The sequence below is a fragment of the Oncorhynchus nerka genome, linkage group LG7 (assembly GCF_034236695.1).
Source record: "Oncorhynchus nerka isolate Pitt River linkage group LG7, Oner_Uvic_2.0, whole genome shotgun sequence".
Lineage (NCBI taxonomy): Eukaryota > Metazoa > Chordata > Actinopteri > Salmoniformes > Salmonidae > Oncorhynchus > Oncorhynchus nerka.
The window spans coordinates 7,747,984-7,774,898 of NC_088402.1; the positions used below are offsets into that span (position 1 = coordinate 7,747,984).

General features: G+C 41.8%; 1 protein-coding gene across 1 annotated transcript; it reads right to left on the reverse strand.

Moving 5' to 3' along the window:
* Positions 1-766: 766 nt before the first annotated feature.
* On the reverse strand, positions 767-21,703 carry LOC115126038 (protein L-Myc-1b-like). Its single transcript, XM_029655623.2, has 2 exons — positions 20,147-21,703; positions 767-2,047 (listed from the first exon to the last, which is right to left on the reverse strand). Exons 1-2 carry the CDS (start codon positions 20,784-20,786, stop codon positions 1,233-1,235), a joined length of 1,455 nt encoding a protein of 484 aa, XP_029511483.1. The 5' UTR covers positions 20,787-21,703; the 3' UTR covers positions 767-1,232.
* Positions 21,704-26,915: the final 5,212 nt, after the last annotated feature.

Genomic DNA, 26,915 nt, shown 5'->3' on the forward strand with positions numbered 1-26,915 from the left:
GCCAACCTGCCAGTCAGTGAGTTTAGGGGTGTTGTTTGAGCTGTGCCAACCTGCCAGTCAGTCAGTGAGTTTAGGGGCGTTGTTGGAGCTGTGTCAACCTGCCAAGTCAGTGAGTTTAGGGGCGTTGTTTGAGCTGTGCCAACCTACCAGTCAGTGAGTTTAGGGGCGTTGTTTGAGCTGTGCCAACCTGCCAGTCAGTGAGTTTAGGGGCGTTGTTTGAGCTGTGCCAACCTGCCAGTCAGTGAGTTTAGGGGCGTTGTTTGAGCTGTGCCAACCTGCCAGTCAGTGAGTTTAGGGGTGTTGTTTGAGCTGTGCCAACCTGCCAGTTAGTGAGTTTAGGGGCGTTGTTTGAGCTGTGCCAACCTGCCAGTCAGTCAGTGAGTTTAGGGGCGTTGTTTGAGCTGTACCAACCTGCCAGTCAGTCAGTGAGTTTAGGGGCGTTGTTTGAGCTGTGCCAACCTGCCAGTCAGTGAGTTTAGGGGCATGTTTGAGCTATGCCAACCTGCCAGTCAGTGAATTTAGGGGCGTTGTTTGAGCTGTGCCAACCTGCCAGTCAGTGAGTTTAGGGGTGTTGTTTGAGCTGTGCCAACCTGCCAGTCAGTGAGTTTAGGGGTGTTGTTTGAGCTGTGCCAACCTGCCAGTCAGTGAGTTTAGGGGCATTGTTTGAGCTGTGCCAACCTGCCAGTCAGTGAGTTTAGGGGCGTTGTTTGAGCTGTGCCAAACTGCCAGTCAGTGAGTTTAGGGGTGTTGTTTGAGCTGTGCCAACCTGCCAGTCAGTGAGTTTAGGGGTGTTGTTTGAGCTGTGCCAACCTGCCAGTCAGTCAGTGAGTTTAGGGGCGTTGTTTGAGCTGTACCAACCTGCCAGTCAGTCAGTGAGTTTAGGGGCGTTGTTTGAGCTGTGCCAACCTGCCAGTCAGTGAGTTTAGGGGCGTTGTTTGAGCTGTGCCAACCTGCCAGTCAGTGAGTTTAGGGGCGTTGTTTGAGCTGTGCCAACCTGCCAGTCAGCGAGTTTAGGGGTGTTGTTTGAGCTGTGCCAAACTGCCAGTCAGTGAGTTTAGGGGCGTTGTTTGAGCTGTGCCAACCTGCCAGTCAGTGAGTTTAGGGGGTGTTGTTTGAGCTGTGCCAACCTGCCAGTCAGTGAGTTTAGGGGCGTTGTTTGAGCTGTGCCAACCTGCCAGTCAGTGAGTTCAGGGGCGTTGTTTGAGCTGTGCCAACCTGCCAAGTCAGTGAGTTTAGGGGCGTTGTTTGAGCTGTGCCAACCTACGGAGCAGCTGCTGCTGCCTGGCCTTCAGCTGCCGTTTCTCCTGCGCCCACTGGCGCTCGCTAGAATGCAGCTGTCCCAGGTACTCAGTGGCGCGTGTTAGGATGGCCACCTTGGGCGTCTTCGAACACTCTGCCAAGTCGGGGATCTCATCCCGCAGTGTCAGGAAACGAGAGCGCAGGTCATTGCGCCGTTTCCGTTCCAGGAAGTTATGTGTCTTGCGTTTGTCTGTATCCTCATAGTCGGAGGACTGGGGGCTGCAGGGGTGAGAGGAGGATAATCGAGGAGAGGCAGACGGGGATCCACAAGGGGAGGGTGTGTTGGCGTCAGATGATTCCGACCCGATGGTTGCTACGGCGACATGTGGTTTGCTCTCAGAGTTCTGATTGGATGTGGAGGCGGGGTGCAGGTGTGGCTGGGTGTTAGAGAAGTTATGAGAAGAGTTTGAGGGCTCGTGTCGGACCCTCTTTCTGGGGAGGGCGGGGGCTGTGTGTCCGGAGAGGGCGGGGGCTGTGTGTGTGTCCGGGGAAGGCGCTGCGTAGTTGTGGTGCTGTTGGTGGATAGAGATGTGGAAGCGTTTCATACACGGGTCCAGAGCATCCGCCCGGACCATGATTGTCACCGGCGTCCGTCTGTTTAGCCCGCCGCGTCCCCCGGTAACTCTGCTGTTGACCAGCCGTCGGGACTTGTACTGCTTGTGTTCCACCGTCACCACATCAATCTCCTCTTCGTCATCATCATCATCATCATCATCATCATCGTCGTCATGGTCACTAGATTCGTCATCTGTTGGAACAATGAACGGAGCAAGTTAGTGACCACAGCAGAACAATGTGACGATAAGCATGATGTTGATTCCAGAAATCCCTTTTCGTGTACCCTTTTTAACCATGTCACCAGAGAGAGAGAGTTTGATTATCAGCTATTGTCAAAACACACATGGATCTTGAAAAAAAAATGACTCTCTTCCTCGATATTTCTGCAGCAAATTCAACTAGCTGAAAAGACAGATTGAGTACGAACATTCTGGCATTTAAAGCATACCCCTTTTTTTCTATATTTCACATACTATAAAAAGTTATATTTTTTGCCTACCCATAATGCCCTACTATTTAGAACGTAGGTACAGGTATTTAGACATGGCCACACATGCACGCACACACACGGGAGTTTGGTGGCACCTTAACAATGGGGAGGACGGGCTCGTGGTTCTGGCTGGAGCAAGAATCACTGGAATGGTATCAAATACATCAAAAACAAACACTCTGTTCCACCCATTATTAGCAGCCTCCACTGAGCTCAAGCTCTCTCTCTCCGCTTATTCATCTCAGTCATGTGTCATGAGAGATAGACAGACACACACAGAGAGAGAGAGAGAGAGAGAGACAGAGAAATAGACACAGAAATAGACAGAGAGCGAGAGAGAGAGCGAGAAATAGACACAGAAATAGACAGAGAGGGAGAGAGAGACCGAGAAATAGACTAGAGGTCGACCGATTAATCGGAATGGCCGATTAATTAGGGCCGATTTCAAGTTTTCATAACAATCGGAAATTGGTGCCGATTTGCCGATAAAAAAAAAATGTATACCTTTATTTAAGGCAAGTCAGTTAACCTCTTAAGTCGACCCTCTACTTTTTTGAACATTCTGTTAAAAATCGCGCAACATTTCAGCGCCCTACTACTCATGCCAGGAATATAGTATATGCATTTGCTTAGTCTGTGTGGATAGAAAACACTCAGACGTTTAAAAAACTGGTTAAATCACTGCTGTGGCTTTACCAGAACGGCATTTACATCGAAAAGCACAGGAAAAACTGATCACTGAAAATGGGAAAATATATCCATGCGCTACTTGAACCCATTGATAAAGGTGAACCACAATTAATTGACTGAGGTTGCAGTACCTACAGCTTCCACACGGTGTCTAGAGTCTTGTCATTTCCCTTCGAGTTTTTTCTTGGTCAAACACATGCAGGACACCGTATCTCCTCCGGTCTAGGACCGGATATTTTCGTTGAGTTTCTAGCCGGACATTTTTCCAGACGGACAGCTAATGATCTTTACATCGCCTCCTGATGAATTTTATCGCTTTACTAATACCTAAAGTTGCATTAAAAAACGTATTTCGAAGTGTTTTGTGAAAGTTTATCGTCGACTTTTTGAATTTTAAAAAATGACGTTACGTTTTGAAACAATATTTTTTTCGTTTATCACACAGTCTACATATAACGATATCTAGGCTTTATATGGACCGATTTAATCGAAATAAAGACCCAAATAGTGTTTATGGGACATCTAGGAGTGCCAACAAAGAAGATGGTGAAAGGCAATGAATGTTTTCTATTTTATTCTGCGGTTTGTGTAACGCCGAAATGCTAATTATTTTGTTTACGTCCCCTGTGGGTCTTTTGGGGTGTTGCATGCTATCAGATAATAGCTTCTCATGCTTTCGCCGAAAAGCATTTTAAAAATCTGACTTGTTGTCTGGATTCACAACGAGTGTAGCTTTAATTCGATACCCTGCATGTGTATTTTAATGAACTTTTGAGTTTTAACTAATACTATTAGCATTTAGCGTAGCGCATTTGCATTTCCAGAGCTCTAGTTGGGACGCAAGCGTCCCGAGTAGAAGCAACAGGTTAAAGAACAAATTCTTATTTTCAATGACGGCCTAGGAACAGTGGGTTAACCTCTTGCTTCTACCCTCTACTTTTTTGAACATTCTGTTAAAAATCGCGCAACATTTCAGCGCCCTGCTACTCATGCCAGGAATATAGTATATGAATTTGCTTAGTCGGTGTGGATAGAAAACACTCAGACGTTTATAAAACTGGTTAAATCACTGCTGTGGCTTTACCAGAACGGCATTTACATCGAAAAGCACAGGAAAAACTGATCACTGAAAATGGAAAAATATATTGCTGCGCTACTTGAACCCATTGATAAAGGTGAACCACAATTAATTGGCTGAGGTTGCAGTACCTACAGCTTCCACACGGTGTCTAGAGTCTTGTCATTTGCCTACGAGTTTTTTCTTGGTCAAACACATGCAAGGCAGCGCATTTCTTCAGGTCTAGGACCGGATATTTTGGTTGAGTTTCTAGCCTGACATTTTTCCAGACGGACAGCTAATGATTTTTACATCGCCTCCTGATGAATTTTATCGCTTATTGACGTTTACTAATACCTAAAGTTGCATTACAAAAGTATTTCGAAGTGTTTTGTGAAAGTTTATCGTCGACTTTTTGAATTTTAAAAAATGACGTTACGTTATGAAACGCTGTTTTTTTCGTTTATCACACAGTCTACATATAACGATATCTAGGCTATATATGGACCGATTTAATCGAAAAAAAGACCCAATAGTGTTTATGGGACATCTAGGAGTGCCAACAAAGAAGATGGTCAAAGGTAATGAATGTTTTCTATTTTATTGTGCGGTTTGTGTAGCGCCGAATATGCTGATTATTTTGTTTACGTCCCCTGCGGGTCTTTTGGGGTGTTGCATGCTATCAGATAATAGCTTCTCATGCTTTCGCCGAAAAGCATTTTAAAATCTGACTTGTTGCCTGGATTCACAACGAGTGTAGCTTTAATTCGATACCCTGCATGTGTATTTTAATGAACTTTTGAGTTTTAACTAATACTATTAGCATTTAGCGTAGCGCATTTGCATTTCCAGAGCTCTAGTTGGGACGCAAGCGTCCCGAGTAGAAGCAACAGGTTAAAGAACAAATTCTTATTTTCAATGACGGCCTAGGAACAGTGGGTTAACCTCTTGCTTCTACCCTCTACTTTTTGAACATTCTGTTAAAAATCGCGCAACATTTCAGCGCCCTGCTACTCATGCCAGGAATATAGTATATGAATTTGCTTAGTCGGTGTGGATAGAAAACACTCAGACGTTTATAAAACTGGTTAAATCACTGCTGTGGCTTTACCAGAACGGCATTTACATCGAAAAGCACAGGAAAAACTGATCACTGAAAATGGAAAAATATATTGATGCGCTACTTGAACCCATTGATAAAGGTGAACCACAATTAATTGGCTGAGGTTGCAGTACCTACAGCTTCCACACGGTGTCTAGAGTCTTGTCATTTGCCTACGAGTTTTTTCTTGGTCAAACACATGCAAGGCAGCGCATTTCTTCAGGTCTAGGACCGGATATTTTGGTTGAGTTTCTAGCCTGACATTTTTCCAGACGGACAGCTAATGATTTTTACATCGCCTCCTGATGAATTTTATCGCTTATTGACGTTTACTAATACCTAAAGTTGCATTACAAAAGTATTTCGAAGTGTTTTGTGAAAGTTTATCGTCGACTTTTTGAATTTTAAAAAATGACGTTACGTTATGAAACGCTGTTTTTTTCGTTTATCACACAGTCTACATATAACGATATCTAGGCTATATATGGACCGATTTAATCGAAAAAAAGACCCAATAGTGTTTATGGGACATCTAGGAGTGCCAACAAAGAAGATGGTCAAAGGTAATGAATGTTTTCTATTTTATTGTGCGGTTTGTGTAGCGCCGAATATGCTGATTATTTTGTTTACGTCCCCTGCGGGTCTTTTGGGGTGTTGCATGCTATCAGATAATAGCTTCTCATGCTTTCGCCGAAAAGCATTTTAAAAATCTGACTTGTTGCCTGGATTCACAACGAGTGTAGCTTTAATTCGATACCCTGCATGTGTATTTTAATGAACTTTTGAGTTTTAACTAATACTATTAGCATTTAGCGTAGCGCATTTGCATTTCCAGAGCTCTAGTTGGGACGCAAGCGTCCCGAGTAGAAGCAACAGGTTAAAGAACAAATTCTTATTTTCAATGACGGCCTAGGAACAGTGGGTTAACCTCTTGCTTCTACCCTCTACTTTTTTGAACATTCTGTTAAAAATCGCGCAACATTTCAGCGCCCTGCTACTCATGCCAGGAATATAGTATATGAATTTGCTTAGTCGGTGTGGATAGAAAACACTCAGACGTTTATAAAACTGGTTAAATCACTGCTGTGGCTTTACCAGAACGGCATTTACATCGAAAAGCACAGGAAAAACTGATCACTGAAAATGGAAAAATATATTGATGCGCTACTTGAACCCATTGATAAAGGTGAACCACAATTAATTGGCTGAGGTTGCAGTACCTACAGCTTCCACACGGTGTCTAGAGTCTTGTCATTTGCCTACGAGTTTTTTCTTGGTCAAACACATGCAAGGCAGCGCATTTCTTCAGGTCTAGGACCGGATATTTTGGTTGAGTTTCTAGCCTGACATTTTTCCAGACGGACAGCTAATGATTTTTACATCGCCTCCTGATGAATTTTATCGCTTATTGACGTTTACTAATACCTAAAGTTGCATTACAAAAGTATTTCGAAGTGTTTTGTGAAAGTTTATCGTCGACTTTTTGAATTTTAAAAAATGACGTTACGTTATGAAACGCTGTTTTTTTCGTTTATCACACAGTCTACATATAACGATATCTAGGCTATATATGGACCGATTTAATCGAAAAAAAGACCCAATAGTGTTTATGGGACATCTAGGAGTGCCAACAAAGAAGATGGTCAAAGGTAATGAATGTTTTCTATTTTATTGTGCGGTTTGTGTAGCGCCGAATATGCTGATTATTTTGTTTACGTCCCCTGCGGGTCTTTTGGGGTGTTACATGCTATCAGATAATAGCTTCTCATGCTTTCGCCGAAAAGCATTTTAAAAATCTGACTTGTTGCCTGATTTCACAACGAGTGTAGCTTTAATTCAATACCCTGCATGTGTATTTTAATGAACGTTTGAGTTTTAACTAGTACTATTGGCATTTAGCGTAGCGCATTTGCATTTCCAGATCTCTAGATGGGACGCCTGCGTGCCAGGTAGGAGCAAGAGGTTAATACACGTCGCCCCGTGATCAATTTGATAGATTATTAACGTTTACTAATACCTAAAGTTGCATTACAAAAGTATTTCAGGTAGGAGCAAGAGGTTAACTGGTCTAGGAACAGTGGGTTAACTGGTCTAGGAACAGAGGGTTAACTGGTCTAGGAACAGTGGGATAACTGCCTCGTTCAGGGGCAGATTTTCACCTTGTCAGCTCGGGGGATCCAATCTTGCAACATTACAGTTAACTAGTCCAACGCAATAACGACCTGCCTCTCTCTCGTTGCATTCCACAAGGAAACTGCCTGTTACGCGAATGCATTAAGCCAAGGTAAGTTGCTAGCTAGCATTAAAACGTATCTTATAAAAAACAATCAATCATAATCACTAGTTAACTACACATGGTTGATGATATTACTAGATATTATCTAGCGTGTCCTGCGTTGCATATAATCTGACTGAGCATTCAAGTATCTAAGTATCTGACTGAACGGTGGTAGGCAGAAGCAGGCGCGTAAACATTCAATCAAACAGCTCTTCCGTGCGTTTTGCCAGCAGCTCTTCATTGTGCGTCATTGCGCTGCTTCCGACCCTATCAACTCCCGAGATGAGGCTGGTGTAACCGAAGTGAAATGGCTAGCTAGTTAGCGCGCGCTAATAGCGTTTCAAACATCACTCGCTCGGAGCCTTCCAGTAGTTGTTCCCCTTGCTCTGCATGGGTAACGCTGCTTCGAGGGTGGCTGTTGTCGTGTTGCTGGTTCGAGCCCAGGGAAGAGCGAGGAGAGGGTCGGAAGCTATAATACATCTAATAGTCAAAGGTTAATGAAATTCAAATGGTATAGAGGGAAATAGTCCTATAATTCCTATAATAACTACAACCTAATACTTCTTACCTGGGAATATTGAAGACTCATGTTAAAAGAAACCACCAGCTTTCATATGTTCTCATGTTCTGAGCAAGGAACCTAAACGTTAGTTTTCTTACATGGCACATATTGCACTTTTACTTTCTCCTCCAACACTTAGTTTTTGCATTATTAAAACCAAATTGAACATGTTTCATTATTTACTTGAGGCTAAATTGATTTTATTGATGTATTATATTAATTTAAAATAAGTGTTCATTCAGTATTGTTGTAATTGGCATTATTACAAATAAAAAAATATAAAGTAGTCCGATTAATCGGTATCGGCGTTGAAAAATCATAATCGGTCGACCTCTAAAATAGACACACAGAAATAGACACAGAGAGAGTGAGAGAGAGAGAGACAGAGAAATAGACAAACAGAAATAGACACAGAGAGAGAAACAGAGAAATAGACACACAGAAATAGACACAGAGGGCGAGAGAGAGACCGAGAAATAGACACAGAGAGCGAGAGAGAGACCGAGACCACTGCACAACCAGACCAATGCCCCTCCTGCCCTCCGGCAAAGAAGGCCTGAACATGAGTCACACATACGCCCAGGCCGTGAGCAGGCAAACAGGCCCAACCCCCACTCTAGCCCAAGCCAATGGTATGTATCAGATGCTCAGCAGACTCTGCTCACACTTACTGGCCTGAGGCCAAACCACACCACTATAGAACACAAAGCCTTCACTATCTCATGCTAGAATATTCAAGGCCTGAGGTCATCTGCCTTTGGCCCAAAGAGCAGGAATCCAGACTTCAAAGAAATCTGAAATACAGACCTTGTCATCCTACAAGAAACATGGTATAGAGGAGACGGACCCATTGGTTGCTCTCTAGGTTACAGAGAGCTGGTAGTACCATCCACCAAACTACCAGGTGTGAAACAGGGAAGGGACTCAGGGGGTATGCTAATATTACTGCATTGTCGGAACTAGAACTAGAAGCACAAGCATTTCGCTACACTCACATTAACATCTGCTAACCATGTGTATGTGACAAATACATTTGATTTGATTTGAATTTGGTATAGAGCAGACCTAACTCACTCCATTCAATTAATCAAAACAGGAACATTTTACATTTGAATTTCAAAAAGAAAATGATCTTAACCTCTTCAACCTATGGGGGCGCTATGTCATTATTGGATAAAAAGACGTGCCCGTTTTAAGCGCAATATTTTGTCACAAAAAGATGCTCGACTATGCATGGAATTGACAGCCTTGGAAAGACAAAACTCTGACGTCTCCAAAACTGCAAAGATATTATCTGTGAGTGCCCCAGAACTAATGCTACAGGCGAAACCAAGATGAAACTTCAAACAGGAAATGAACAGGATTTTTGACGCTGTGTTTACTAACGTCTCCTTATATGGCTGTGAATATGCTGTGAACGAGCTTATGCGCTCTGCCGTTCATCCAAGATGTCTGCAGCATTGTGGCGTATTTGTAGGCATATCATTGGAAGATTGGCCATAAGAGACTACATTTGCCAGGGGGCCGTCCGGTGTCCTTTGTTTAAATCGGTGCGTAATTCCCAGTGGCAACCATTGTACCTTACGTTACAGAAGGAGACTCATACTTCCAGGAACGATACATCATTGAAGAGATATGTGAAAAACACCTTGAGGATTGGTTCTAAACAACGTTTGCCATGTTTCAGTCGATATTATGGAGTTAATTTGGAAAAAAGTTTGGCATTTGGATAACTGAATTTTCGTTTTTTTTTGGTAGCCAAACGTTACGCACCAAACGGACCGATTTCTCCTGCACAAATAATCTTTCAGGAAAAACTGAACATTTGCTATCTAACTGAGAGTCTCCTCATTGAAAACATCCGAAGTTCTTCAAAGGTAAATGATTTATTGAATGTTTTTGCTGGTTTTTGTGAAAATGTGGCCTGCTAATGCTAATGCTAAATGCTAACGCTAAATGCTAATGCTAAATGCTAACGCTAAATGCTAATGCTAAATGCTAACGCTAAATGCTAAATGCTAGTTTGCTATGGTAGAGAAGCATATTTTTGAAAATCTGAGATGACAGTGTTGTTAACAAAAGGCTAAGCTTGAGAGCAAATAGATTAATTTCATTTCATTTGCGATTTTCATGAATAGTTAACGTTGCGTTATGGTAATGAGCTTGAGGCTGTAGTCACGATACCGGATCCGGGATGGCTCGACGCAAGAAGTTAACAGAGAAAAATGTCCTCCTGTGTGCTACCGATATCCCCCCACTAGAATCCCCATACTTTAATGAAGACTCACTTCCCGCTCCAGAGTGGAGGAGCTGTCATTTTCAGGCCCGGGGACATGTACTGGTTTGTGGCGACCTAAATGCCAGAACCGGACAAGAACCTGACACCCTCAGCACACAGGGGGACAAACACCTGCCTGGAGGTGACAGCATTCCCTCCCCCATATGCCCCCCCAGGCACAACTACGACAACATAACCAACAAAAACAGGTCACAGCTACTGCAGCTCTGTTGCACGCTGGGTATGTACATAGTCAATAGGCTTCGAGGGGACTCCTAAGGTAGGTACACCTATAGCTCATCTCTTGGCAGTAGTACTGTAGACTACTTTATCACTGACCTCAACCCAGAATCTCTCAGAGCGTTCACAGTCAGCCCACTGACACCACTATCAGATCACAGCAAAATCACAGTCTATTTGAACAGAGCAACACTCAACCACGAGACATCAAAGCCCAACCGCATGATCTCAAAGAGAAGATAGGATATACATGTGGCCACTGCCCACAAAATGAGCTGGAAACAGAGCGGCACTTCCTAACCTCCTCCCGAATGTAACCTCCTCCCTGTCTCTCTCTCTCTCTCTGTCTTTCCCTGTTTCTCTCTCCCTCTCCCTCTCTCTCTCTCTCTCTCCCCCTCTGTTCCTATCTCTCTGTCTCTCTCTCTCTCTCTCTCTCTGTCTTTCCCTGTTTCTCCCCTCTCTCTCTCTCTCTCTCTCTCTCTCTCTCTCTCTCTCTCTCTTTCCCTGTTTCTCTCTCTCTCTCTCTCCCTCTCTCTCTCTCTCTCTCTCTCCCTCTCTCTTTCTCTCTTTCTCTCTCCCTCTCTCTCCCTCTCTCCTCCCTCTCTCTCTCTGTCTCTGAAATGAGCCTGGGCAATCAAGCCACGTGCCGTAAGAAATTGACTACAGCCATTCATTCACTATACAATCATACATATTACAGGCATCGTTGGTTGTAAAGAACTTCAGTCATTCACAACGCAGAAACCTCTTAGCCTTGTGTCAACGTGTGATTTTTAACACTGGGCCTTGATTTAACACGCCGATGTAATAACAGCTGATATCAGCTCCAACTCTGGACTAGACACCAAGGAGCCAGTGGTAGTACTGCTGCTCCCTCAACCCTCAACCGATCCCAAATGACACCCTAGTCCCTATATAGTGAACTACCAATGTAATAACAGTTGATATCAGCTCCAACTCTGGACTAGACACCAAGGAGCTAGTGGTAGGACTGCTGCCCCTCAACCCATCCCAAATGGTACCCTAGTCCCTATATAGTGTACCACTTTGACAAGAGCAAAAAAAAAAAGTCAAAAAAAAGGGCAGTAGTGGTCTATATAGGGACTAAGTGTTCCATTTGGGATGCTGTCTCCTTGTAAATTGAAAGAGAAAGACACCAAAGTAATTGATTCCCTGTGGATTCGGCTGCTGTTGAAGTGGTAATAGCCTGAAGATAAATATAATGGGAGCCCAATAGGCCAAAGGGAGGAGGGGATTATAGGCTATAGAGCAGAGGCCCGCGGAACAGATCCAGCTCGTTTCGCAATTTAAAATGGTCTTCTGATCAATTCAAGATTTAATGTCACGTCCACAAGTACAGTGAAATGCCTTTCTTGCAAACTCTAACCGCAACAACGCAGTAATCAATATATATGTAGCAGAAATAATAAGAAATATGAAGAAATATCAATACCATACTATATACAGGGTCAGTTAATACCATACTATATACAGGGTCAGTTAATACCATACTATATACAGGGTCAGTTAATACCATACTATATACAGGGTCAGTTAATACCATACTATATACAGGGTCAGTTAATACCATACTATATACAGGGTCAGTTACTACCATACTATATACAGGGTCAGTTAATACCATACTATATACAGGGTCAGGTTAATACCATACTATATTTTTATTTATTTATTTATTTATTTCACCTTTATTTAACCAGGTAGGCTAGTTGAGAACAAGTTCTCATTTGCAACTGCGACCTGGCCAAGATAAAGCATAGCAGTGTGAACAGACAACACAGAGTTACACATGGAGTAAGCAATTAACAAGTCAATAACACAGTAGAAAAAAAATGGGCAGTCTATATACAATGTGTGCAAAAGGCATGAGGAGGTAGGCGAATAATACAATTTTGCAGGTTAACACTGGGGTGATAAATGATCAGATGGTCATGTACAGGTAGAGATATTGGTGTGCAAAAGAGCAGAAAAGTAAATAAAAAAAACAGTATAAAAACAGTATGGGGATGAGGTAGGTGAAAATGGGTGGGCTATTTACCAATAGACTATGTACAGCTGCAGCGATCGGTTAGCTGCTCGGATAGCTGATGTTTGAAGTTGGTGAGGGAGATAAAAGTCTCCAACTTCAGCGATTTTTGCAGTTCATTCCAGTCACAGGCAGCAGAGTACTGGAACGAAAGGCGGCCAAATGAGGTGTTGGCTTTAGGGATGATCAGTGAGATACACCTGCTGGAGCGTGTGCTACGGATGGGTGTTGCCATCGTGACCAGTGAACTGAGATAAGGCGGAGCTTTACCTAGCATGGACTTGTAGATGACCTGGAGCCAGTGGGTCTGGCGACGAATATGTAGCGAGGGCCAGCCGACTAGAGCATACAAGTCGCAGTGGTGGGTGGTATAAGGTGCTTTGGTGACAAAACGGATGGCACTATGATAGACTGCATCCAGTTTGCTGAGTAGAGTGTTGGAAGCCATTTTGTAGATGACATCGCCGAAATCGAGGATCGGTAGGATAGTCAGTTTTACTAGGGTAAGCTTGGCGGCGTGAGTGAAGGAGGCTTTGTTGCGGAATAGAAAGCCGACTCTTGATTTGATTTTCGATTGGAGATGTTTGATGTGAGTCTGGAAGGAGAGTTTGCAGTCTAGCCAGACACCTAGGTACTTATAGATGTCCACATATTCAAGGTCGGAACCATCCAGGGTGGTGATGCTAGTCGGGCATGCGGGTGCAGGCAGCGATCGGTTGAAAAGCATGCATTTGGTTTTACTCGCGTTTAAGAGCAGTTGGAGGCCACGGAAGGAGTGCTGTATGGCATTGAAGCTCGTTTGAGGTTAGATAGCACAGTGTCCAATGACGGGCCGAAAGTATATAGAATGGTGTCGTCTGCGTAGAGGTGGATCAGGGAATCGCCCGCAGCAAGAGCAACATCATTGATATATACAGAGAAAAGAGTCGGCCCGAGAATTGAACCCTGTGGCACCCCCATAGAGACTGCCAGAGGACCGGACAGCATGCCCTCCGATTTGACACACTGAACTCTGTCTGCAAAGTAATTGGTGAACCAGGCAAGGCAGTCATCCGAGAAACCGAGGCTATTGAGTCTGCCGATAAGAATATGGTGATTGACAGAGTCGAAAGCCTTGGCGAGGTCGATGAAGACGGCTGCACAGTACTGTCTTTTATCGATAGCGGTTATGATATCGTTTAGTACCTTGAGCGTGGCTGAGGTGCACCCGTGACCGGCTCGGAAACCAGATTGCACAGCGGAGAAGGTACGGTGGGATTCGAGATGGTCAGTGACCTGTTTGTTGACTTGGCTTTCGAAGACCTTAGATAGGCAGGGCAGGATGGATATAGGTCTATAGCAGTTTGGGTCCAGGGTGTCTCCCCCTTGAAGAGGGGGATGACTGCGGCAGCTTTCAATCCTTGGGGATCTCAGACGATATGAAAGAGAGGTTGAACAGGCTGGTAATAGGGGTTGCGACAATGGCGGCAGATAGTTTCAGAAATAGAGGGTCCAGATTGTCAAGCCCAGCTGATTTGTACGGGTCTAGGTTTTGCAGCTCTTTCAGAACATCTGCTATCTGGATTTGGGTAAAGGAGAACCTGGAGAGGCTTGGGCGAGGAGCTGCGGGGGGGGCGGAGCTGTTGGCCGAGGTTGGAGTAGCCAGGCGGAAGGCATGGCCAGCCGTTGAGAAGTGCTTATTGAAGCTTTCGATAATCGTGGATTTATCGGTGGAGACCGTGTTACCTAGCCTCAGTGCAGTGGGCAGCTGGGAGGAGGTACTCTTGTTCTCCATGGACTTCCATACTATATACAGGGTCAGTTAATACCATACTATATACAGGGTCAGGTTAATACCATACTATATACAGGGTCAGTTAATACCATACTATATACAGGGTCAGTTAATACCATACTATATACAGGGTCAGTTAGTACCATACTATATACAGGGTCAGTTAATACCATCCTATATACAGGGTCAGTTAATAGCATACTATTTACAGGGTCAGTTAATAGCATACTATATACAGGGTCAGTTAATACCATACTATATACAGGGTCAGTTAATACCATACTATATACAGGGTCAGTTCAATGCCACACTATATACAGGGTCAGTTAATACCACCCTATATATACAGGGTCAGTTAATACCATACTATATACAGGGTCAGTTCAATGCCACACTATATATACAGGGTCAGTCAATACCATACTATATACAGGGTCAGCAGGTACCATACTATATACAGGGTCAGTTAATACCACCCTATATATACAGGGTCAGTTAATACCATACTATATACAGGATCAGTTAATACCATACTATATACAGGGTCAGTCAATACCATACTATATACAGGGTCAGTTAATACCATACTATATACAGGGTCAGTTAATACCATACTATATACAGGGTCAGTTCAATACCATCCTATATACAGGGTCAGTTAGTACCATACTATATACAGGGTCAGTTAATACCATACTATATACAGGGTCAGTTAATACCATACTATATACAGGGTCAGTTCAATACCATACTATATACAGGGTCAGGTTAATACCATACTATATACAGGGTCAGTTAATACCATACTATATACAGGGTCAGTTCAATACCATACTATATACAGGGTCAGTTCAATGCCATACTTACAATGTGCAGGGTCAGTTAGTACCATACTTACAATGTGCAGGGTGCTCCCGAGTGGCGCAGAGTTAAAATAAAAAGGCATATCTCAGACTAGACAATAAAAATAAAAGATTAAGATGGGCAAAAGAACACAGACACTGGACAGAGGAACTCTGCCTAGTAGACCAGCATTCCAACTAGACACTAATGTACTTGTCCTCTTGCTCAGTTGTGCACCGGGGCCTCCCACTCCTCTTTCTGTTCTGCTTAGAGACAGTATCCGCTGTTTTGTGAAGGGAGTAGTACACAGCGTTGTACGAGATCTTCAGTTTCTTGGTAATTTCTCACATGGAAAAGCCTTCATTTCTCAGAACAAGAATAGACTGACGAGTTTCAGAAGAAAGTTATTTGTTTCTGGCCATTTTGAGCCTGTAATCAAACCCACAAATGCTGATGCTCCAGATACTCAACTAGTCTAAAGAAGGCCAGTTTAGTTGCTTCTTTAATCAGAACAACAGTTTCAGCTGTGTTAACATAATTGCAAAAGGGTTTTCTAATGATCAATTAGCTTTTTAAAATGATAAACTTGGATTAGCTAACACAACGTGCCATTGGAACACAGGAGTGATGGTTGCTGATAACGGGGCTCTACGCCTACGTAGAGTCATTAGTCAATAGTCATTTACAACATTAACAATGTCTACACTGTATTTCTGATCAATTTGATGTTATTTTAAATGGACAAAAAAAATTATATTTCAATAACAAGGACATTTCTAAGTGACCACAAGCTTTTGAACGGTGGTGTGAGATAAACAGAGGAGCAGCAACTTGTACGTGAGTGTGTAGAATCAGTATACATGTAGGAGCATATTATGTGTGAGTGTGAAGGGTGTGAAGGGTGTGAAGAGTGTGAAGGGTGTGAAGGGTGTATGAAGAGTGTGAAGGGTGTGAAGGGTGTGAAGGGCCCTGTCACTGTGCATAGAGACGGTGACAAAGAAATAAGAATTTAAAAAAGGGTCAATACAAGGTTAACTCGGATCGTCCGTGTAGCTATTTTATCAGTCTTATGGCTTGGGGGATAGAAGCTGTTCAAGAGCCTGTTGGTGTCAGTCTTGATGCACTGGTACAGCTTGCTGTGCAGAAGCAGAGAGAACAGTCTATGGCTTGGATGATAGAAGCTGTTCAAGAGCCTGTTGGTGTCAGACTTGATGCACTGGTACAGCTTGCTGTGCAGAAGCAGAGAGAACAGTCCATGGCTTGGGGGATAGAAGCTGTTCAAGAGCCTGTTGGTGTCAGACTTGATGCACTGGTACAGCTTGCTGTGCAGAAGCAGAGAGAACAGTCCATGGCTTGGGGGATAGAAGCTGTTCAAGAGCCTGTTGGTGTCAGACTTGATGCACTGGTACAGCTTGCTGTGCGGAAGCAGAGAGAAGCAGAGAGAACAATCTATGGCTTGGGTGGTTGGAGTCTAACAATTTCCCCTGGCCTTCCTGCGGCACCTCCTGATATAGAGGTGCTGAATGGCAGGGAGCTCGGCCGCAGTGATGCACTGGGCTGTCCACACCACCCTCTGTAGCACCATGCGATGGAGGACAGTGGTGTTGCCATACCAAGCAGTCAAGATGCTCTCAATGGTACAGCTGTAAAACTATTTTGAGGATTTGAGGGCAGATGACAAACCTTTTCAACTCCCTGAGGGGGAAGAGGCGTCTTCTTCATGACCGTGCATGTGTTTGGACCCCGGGGAACTCTCGATCCGCTCCACTGCAGCCCCGTCGATGTAGAGTCCCCCCGTTTCCTCTAGTCCACGATCAGCTCCTTGGTCTTACTGACATTGAGATGGTTTGTTCTGGCACCACACTGTTGGGTCACTGACCTCCTCCTTGTAGGCTGACTCATTGTCACCGGTGATCAGGCCTACCACCGTCGTGTTGTCAGCCAACTTAATGGTGGTGTTGGAGTCATGAGTGGCCACGCAGTCGTGGGTTAACAGGGAGTACAGGAGGGGACTAAGCACACAACCCTGTGGGGCCCCCATGTTGAGGGTCAGTGTGCCGGAGGCGATGTTGCCTACCCTCACCACCTGGGGTCGGCTCGTCAGGAAGTCCAGGATCCAGTTGCAGAGGGATGTATTCAGACCCAGAGTCCTTAGCTTGGTGACGAGCTTAGAGGGGAAAATGGTGTTGAACGCTGAGCTGTAGTCAATGAACAGCATCCTCACATACGTAGGTATCTAGGTGGATGAGGGCAGTGTGGAGTGCAATTGAGATTGCGTCATGGATCTGTTGAGGTGGTATGCAAATTAAAAGGGTGTCTGGGATGATAGAGTTAATGTGTGCCATAACCAGCCTCTCAAAGCACTTCCTGATTACAGATGTGAGGGCTACAGGGTGGTAGTTATTGTGGCATGAAGCCTTAGAGTTCTGCGTATGCTCTGATTACGTACCTTGGAATACATTCAGGTCCCGCAGCCTTAACCTGATTAAAGACCTTTCTCACGTCGGCCTCAGAGAGCGAGATCCTCTTGAACATGAATTAAAAACAAATCTGCCCCCAAAAAACGAATCCGGCAAAAAACGTGATGTTTAGTGCCAAAAGGAACCCTCATCCAATATTCTCCAATGGGAGAACCTGTTTTTCTGTAGTCCCGTCCATTAAGTGCTGTCAATCAATATTATCCAACGTACCAGTTACAGCCAATCAGAGCTGCTAACAGGGGTGCAGGGTATGTTTGCCCGCCTGTTAGCTCTTTCACCAAATCAGATCACTAAACTGCCTCATACACCAGAGCGTGCTTTGTGCTTAACTCAGCGATGACTCAAAGAAACACTATGGACTCAGTTATGGGCTATCAGAAACGTTATCCTATCAACATCTGGCCTGCAACATGGCTTGTTTTCGAAGTCTGCTGAGCATCATGATCCAAGTCATCAGTACAGATCACTCCGTGATGTCAGAGTGTTTAGATAAACTGAAAAGCTAACTTTGGAACGAGATGAAGTCACCACAGAGGTGATGCAGTTTATTACAGGGAGTTGTTCTCTACTGATGCAGAGGAGAGACGTCTCTTCAGAAAGCTAGGAAACTGAGAAATGCCATGCATTAAAAAAAGGTTTATGTTTAGAAAAATAGCAATAAACAAGACAGAAAATAACTAAATGATAATGAAATAGAAAACAGAATATGATGCTGGTCAACTGAGATAAATGATTTCCTATGTGTAGAAGAAAGAAGAGATGAAGCTATGTACAATGGACAGAAAAGTAGAAATTCATGAATTAGGGTAATTTTCAAGCACTTTTAAAATATATATTTTTTTAGCAACATTTCATGCTAATAAAGTTGCTTCATAAGATTAGAATTGTGTTTGTGTCTTTTTTTAAATATATATATATATATATTTTTTATATATATATAGAGGTTTTAGGAAGATCAATCCCATGTAGAACATGTTAATAGCCATTTAAAAAAAATATATAAATAAAAAATGTCTGGCCCCTTAAGAATATAGTTGAATAACCCTGCTATATACCATTATCGTGCAAGAGGTCAGATAGAGATAAGGACAGATTGGTTCCTTGGTATCTGTCTGTCAACCAACTAGTACTGATCTGAGGCCTATTCTGCATTTTCCATTAAAACTCTTCTGTGCCGAACGAGTGTACGTCTACCTGCACTGATCATTAATTAATTAATTAATTAATTAAATCATTCATTCAATCATCAATCATTCATTCATTCATTCAATCAATCATTCATTCATTCATTCATTCATTCAATCAATCATTCATTCATTCAATCATTCATTCATTCATTCATTCAATCAATCATTCAATCATTCAATCATTCAATCAATCATTCATTCATTCAATCATTCATTCATTCAATCATTCATTCATTCATTCAATCAATCATTCATTCATTCAATCATTCATTCATTCAATCATTCATTCATTCATTCAATCAATCATTCATTCATTCAATCAATCATTCATTCATTCATTCATTCATTCATTCATTCCTAGCTTCAATCATTCATTCATTCATTCCTAGCTTGTGGCACCCAACCCCCTTTCATACAGTATTGAAATAGATGATACTACCTGTATGAATATGAATATCAAGCCTGGTATGAAACAGTGTCACACATTGTGAGAGATTTTAACAAGGTGAATGAACCATTTTTATCACTGGTCTTACTAGTCCATCACTAGTAAGTTGACCAAACCCAACTTCTGACACAATTGGTGCCGTTGCCACTTCAGTTCAGGAAGGAATGCCAAGACTCTGCACTGCAACAAGTCTCCATTGTGACATTCCACACACATTAGATAGAGAGAGAGACTAGTCACATGCCAACCTAAATACCTACACTGAAGACCAACGCAAAGTAGCTCGATGAAATGAAGAGAATGTAGAGAGCATATTTATTACAAGTTATTCAGTTTATCCAAGAAGCAATATTTAACAGACACACACACACATATACATACACACATATATATATATATATAAAATATAAAATGTCACGTGTTTCTTTCAGTGTAGTTGAGGATGAGGAAATGGTAAGAACATTAAAGTGAACCATAAATTATACTTGAAAAGGGAGAGTAGGCCAGGACACTGTTCTCTCTAGCAGCTGGTGTCTTGGACCATAGCCAATCAACAGATGTTTCAGATGGGAGGGTCATTTTCACAAAGCAGTGGAGCTGCCAGGGGCAACGCAATGCAGTCACTAAGCCTTCAGCAGCCACATTGCTACCAATAGTGTTCAGAAAAACACATTGTGAAAACTGCCACCTACTAAAACTTTGTGGCCAGCAAGGTCACTTATGGCAAATTGGCTGCATCCACACTTATGATTGACATTATATAAGGGCTTTTCATAGTCAGTTTCACAGTCCAATGTTGAACTTATAACGTACCTGATGAGTCTGTGTGGGTCTCTGAACAGGAGGAAACCGACGGTTTCTTAAACGTTCCCCCGGTTAGCGGGAAGGCGAGAACAGCAGCCGGGGCCACGCAATCCGTCGCCAGGCTACCGAGAACTGGAACAGCCGCGTCCACTGGCACCGTCACGCACTGCGCCCTCCCGGCGGTGGTGATTGCAGCTCCCAACGCCTGCATGGGCAGTTTGTTCGGACAGGAGGCAAGCCGCTCCCCGAAAACTTTCTCCAGCTGCTTGCCCGCTGAGAAGCCGCTCCACATGCAGTCCTGTACGATAATGGAGCTCAGGTTCCCCAAAGCCTCGTCGGCTGAGCTGAGTTTACACGGCACATCCTGGTCGTCCTCTTGACCCAAAAACTGGGACACCCACTCGAGTTTGTCCCCCAGCGAAGGGCAGACCATCCCGACCCCGGCGGCCCCCTCCAAAGTCCGGATAGGGGACATGGGCGGGGTTGGTACTAGTTCAAATTTCTTCCATATGTCCTCGCTGGGCGCAGTGGATTTAGAGAAATCCTCGTCTGGATCGTGGTCGTCGTAGAAGTAATGTTGATAGTGGTCGTACTCCATCTCCCAGCCGGACTCATAGCGAGAGGCGGTGGTGGAGTTTATGCCCGGCATCTAGAGGTCAGGGCAGGCGTGGTTGAGGAAGCGCACTCTTCAACTGTGAACTGATCTCCGTTAAGACTATCCTACCTCGGAACAGAGAGACTTGGAATCAGCCTAGCACGTTGGACTGCTATAATAAACACAATAGTCTGTTATGATAAAACTACATAACACCAAGTTTCGCAACGTAGTTTGCATTACATAATACAACAGTCCAACTACACCGGGGAAATAGAGCCACAGTTCAGCAACCCTCTCTTTGTAGGCTAAAAAAACAAACGCTTATAACACCCTGTATGTCTCTTTCGGGTTACGTGGCTAATAAAATGTCGTTTAAATGGTTGCCAAAACAACAATTCCCAGATGTCTCAATAAATAAATAAAAGTTTTGCGTCTTCAGAGCAACACAACGTTTTACGGTAGTCAAAACAAACCGTTATCTCACAAAGCATTGAGAAAAAGCAAGAGAGCAAATAAATCCCAATCCACTGGTAGGCCTAAATCTGGCATAATTAAATAACAACAGGCGTGTTCACAAACCCTAAACTTCTGAAAACACTGCGATGTATGCTTTCTAGTAGCGGGCTATAGTAAATAAATAGAACACACTTCCGTTCGGGGATGGAGAGAAAAAAATAAATGTTATCTTTGTTAAATATTTGAATAATCCTTTTAGCGTTGGTGAAATTGAACGGGCGTCTTCTTAATGAATTCCTATAATGCGTAGTAACCAACACAGCGACGCTGAAGCTTCTTGCGGTAAATTACACTCAATAAATAGCTGTTGCTTTCAGTTGAACGCTCACTATTTGACTAGTACGCAGCTTTCGCACCAAACTGGGAAAAGTAACTCGTAGGTCTACTTTCCAAATCCAGTAACTTAGATAGATTTCACAATGGACACTTGACAACCCGACTAGTGCACTATATGATGCGGGAGAGAAAGACGGTGGTTTGCATAAAAGGCGTGGGGAGAGTAGAAAAGCCACGCCTGCCGTTTAAAGGGACATAGTCATTTCCAAGGAGTCCTTTTTTTTCCCAAGGATGTCATGATGCAACATTACAAGACTGTGATTTATTAACCACGTGACCATGATATAGACCTCACCCGAACCCACGGCTGGTTCACCCTGCTGTGCGTCAAAGCTGCGACGGAGAGACATATATACAAGCCGGGCTCCGCCTGGTATTCTGCACTGAACATTAGACAAAGTTTCTAGGCAGCTACCTTCGGTTCTCCACTCTGCACTTTAGACACTGTCTATACACACCATCCTATATAACTACTGTCTATTACACACCATCCTTTATAACGACTGTCTATATTGGCTATACACACCATCCTATATAACTACTGACTATACACACCATCCTATATAACTACTGTCTATACACACCATCCTATATAACTACTGTCTATACTGTCTATACACACCATCCTATATAACTACTGTCTATACACCATCCTATATAACTACTGTCTATACTGTCTATACACACCATCATATATAACTACTGTCTATACACACCATCCAATATAACTACTGTCTATACACACCATCCTATATAACTACTGTCTATACACACCATCCTATATAACTACTGTCTATACACACCATCCTATATAATTACTGTCTATACTGTCTATACACACCATCCTATATAACTACTGTCTATACACACCATCCTATATAACTACTGTCTATACACGCCATCCTATATAACTACTGTCTATACACACCATCCTATATAACTACTGTCTATATACACCATCCTATATAACTACTGTCTATACACACCATCCTATATAACTACTGTCTATACACACCATCCTAAAATAACTACTGTCTATACACACCATCCTATATAACTACTATCTATACACACCATCCTATATAACTACTTTATATACACACCATCCTATATAACTACTGTCTATACACACCATCCTATATAACTACTGTCTATACTGTCTATACACAGCATCCTATATAACTACTGTCTATACTGTCTATACACACCATCCTATATAACTACTGTCTATACACACACCATCCTATATAACCATGGTCTATACACACCATCCTATATAACTACTGTCTATACACACCATCCTATATAACTACTGTCTATACACACCATCCTATATAACTACTATCTATACACACCATCCTATGTAACTACTGTCTATACACACCATCCTATATAACTACTGTCTATACACACCATCCTATATAACTACTGTCTATACTGTCTATACACAGCATCCTATATAACTACTGTCTATACTGTCTATACATACCATCCTATATAACTACTGTCTATACACACCATCCTATATAACTACTGTCTATACTGTCTATACACAGCATCCTATATAACTATTGTCTATACTGTCTATACACACCATCCTATATAACTACTGTCTATACACACCATCCTATATAACTACTGTCTATACTGTCTATACACACCATCCTATATAACTACTGTCTATACTGTCTATACACACCATCCTATATAACTACTGTCTATACACACCATCCTATATAACTACTGTCTATACACACCATCCTATATAACTACTGTCTATACACACCATCCTATATAACTACTGTCTATACACACCATCCTATATAACTACTGTCTATACACACCATCCTATATAACTACTGTCTATACACACCATCCTATATAACTACTGTCTATACTGTCTATACACACCATCCTATATAACTACTGTCTATACTGTCTATACACACCATCCTATATAACTACTGTCTATACACACCATCCTATATAACTGTCTATACTGTCTATACACACCATCCTATATAACTACTGTCTATACTGTCTATACACACCATCCTATATAACTACTGTCTATACACACCATCCTATATAACTACTGTCTATACACACCATCCTATATAACATCCTATATAACTACTGTCTATACACACCATCCTATATAACTACTGTCTATACACACCATCCTATATAACTACTGTCTATACACACCATCCTATATAACTACTGTCTATACACACCATCCTATATAACTACTGTCTATACTGTCTATACACACCATCCTATATAACTACTGTCTATACACACCATCCTATATAACTACTGTCTATATAACATCCTATATAACTACTGTCTATACACACCATCCTATATAACTACTGTCTATACTGTCTATACACACCATCCTATATAACTACTGTCTATACACACCATCCTATATAACTACTGTCTATACACACCATCCTATATAACTCCTGTCTATACACACCATCCTATATAACTACTGTCTATACACACCATCCTATATAACTACTGTCTATACACACCATCCTCTTATAACTACTGTCTATACTGTCTATACACACCATCCTATATAACTACTGTCTATACACACCATCCTATATAACTCCTGTCTATACACACCACCCTATATAACTACTGTCTATACACACCATCCTATATAACTACTGTCTATGCACACCATCCTATATAACTACTGTCTAGATACACCATCCTATATAACTACTGTCTATATTGTCTATACACACCATTCTATATAACTACTGTCTATACACACCATCCTATATAACTACTGTCTATGCACACCATCCTATATAACTACTGTCTATATCCTATATAACACCATACACACCATCCTATATAACTACTGTCTATACACACCATCCTATATAACTACTGTCTATATTGTCTATACACACCATCCTATTATAACGAATGTCTATACACACTATCCTATATAACTACTGTCTATACACACCATCCTATATAACTCCTGTCTATACACACCATCCTATATAACTACTGTCTATACACACCATCCTATATAACTACTGTCTATACTGTCTATACACACCATCCTCTTATAACTACTGTCTATACTGTCTATACACACCATCCTATATAACTACTGTCTATACACACCATCCTATATAACTACTGTCTATACACACCATCCTATATAACTACTGTCTATACACACCATCCTATATAACTACTGTCTATGCACACCATCCTATATAACTACTGTCTATACACACCATCCTATATAACTACTGTCTAGATACACCATCCTATATAACTACTGTCTATATTGTCTATACACACCATCCTATATAACTACTGTCTATACACACCATCCTATATAACTACTGTCTATACACACCATCCTATATAACTACTGTCTATACACACCATCCTATATAACTACTGTCTATACACACCATCCTATATAACTACTGTCTATACTGTCTATACACACCATCCTATATAACTACTGTCTATACACACCATCCTATATAACTACTGTCTATACACACCATCTATATATAACTACTGTCTATACACACCATCCTATATAACTACTGTCTATACACACCATCCTATATAACTACTGTCTATACACACCATCCTATATAACTACTGTCTATACTGTCTATACACACCATCCTATATAACTACTGTCTATACACACCATCCTATATAACTACTGTCTATACTGTCTATACACACCATCCTATATAACTACTGTCTATACACACCATCCTATATAACTACTGTCTATACACACCATCCTATATAACTACTGTCTATACTGTATATAAACACCATCATATATAACTACTGTCTATACACACCATCCTATATAACTACTGTCTATACTGTCTATACACACCATCCTATATAACTACTGTCTATACTGTCTATACACACCATCCTATATAACTTCTGTCTATACACACCATCCTATATAACTACTGTCTATACTGAATATACACACCATCCTATATAACTCTTGTCTATACACACCATCCTATATAACTACTGTCTATACACACCATCCTATATATAACTACTGTCTATACTGTCTATACACACCATCCTATTATAACTACTGTCTATCTATCCTATATAACACCATCCTATATAACTACTGTCTATACACACCATCCTATATAAACTATACTGTCTATACACACCATCCTATATATAACTACTGTCTATACACACCATCCTATATAACTACTGTCTATACACACCATCCTATATAACTACTGTCTATACACACCATCCTATATAACTACTGTCTATACACACCATCCTATATAACTACTGTCTATACACACCATCCTATATAACTACTGTCTATACACACCATCCTATATAACTACTGTCTATACACACCATCCTATATAACTACTGTCTATACACACCATCCTATATAACTACTGTCTATACACACCATCCTATATAACTACTGTCTATACTGTCTATACACACCATTCTATATAACTACTGTCTATACACACCATCCTCTATAACTACTGTCTAAACCGTCTATACACACCATCCTATATAACTACTGTCTATACACACCATCCTATATAACTACTGTCTATACTGTCTATACACACCATCCTATATAACTACTGTCTATACCCTCTATACACACCATCCTATATAACTACTGTCTATACACACCATCCTATATAACTACTGTCTAGACATACCATCTTATATAACTACTGTCTATACACAACATCCTATATAACTACTGTCTATATACACACCATCCTATATAACTACTGTCTATACACACCATCCTATATAACTACTGTCTATACACACCATCCTATATAACTTCTGTCTATACACACCCATCTTTTTTAATTATGGTCTATACACACCATCCTGTATAACTACTGTCTATACACACCATCCTATATAACTACTGTCTATACACACCATCCTATATAACTACTGTCTATACACACCATCCTATAATAACTACTGTCTATACACACCATCCTATATAACTACTGTCTATACACACCATCCTATATAACTACTGTCTATACACACCATCCTATATAACTACTGTCTATACTGTCTATACACACCATCCTATATAACTACTATACACACCATCCTATACACACCATCCTCCTATAACTACTGTCTAATACTGTCTATACACACCATCCTATATAACTACTGTCTATACACACCATCCTATATAACTACTGTCTATACTGTCTATACACACCATCCTATATAACTACTGTCTATACTGTCTATACACACCATCCTATA

What these genes read in the sequence shown, in the direction of transcription:
- LOC115126038 (XM_029655623.2), bottom strand. Translation starts at nt 20,786, where the DNA reads ATGCCGGGCATAAACTCCACCACCGCCTCTCGCTATGAGTCCGGCTGG. An exon ending in GACCCACACAGACTCATCAG is followed by an intron (nt 2,048 to 20,146) that starts GTACGTTATAAG and finishes TTGTTCCAACAG; the next exon opens with ATGACGAATCTAGTGACCAT.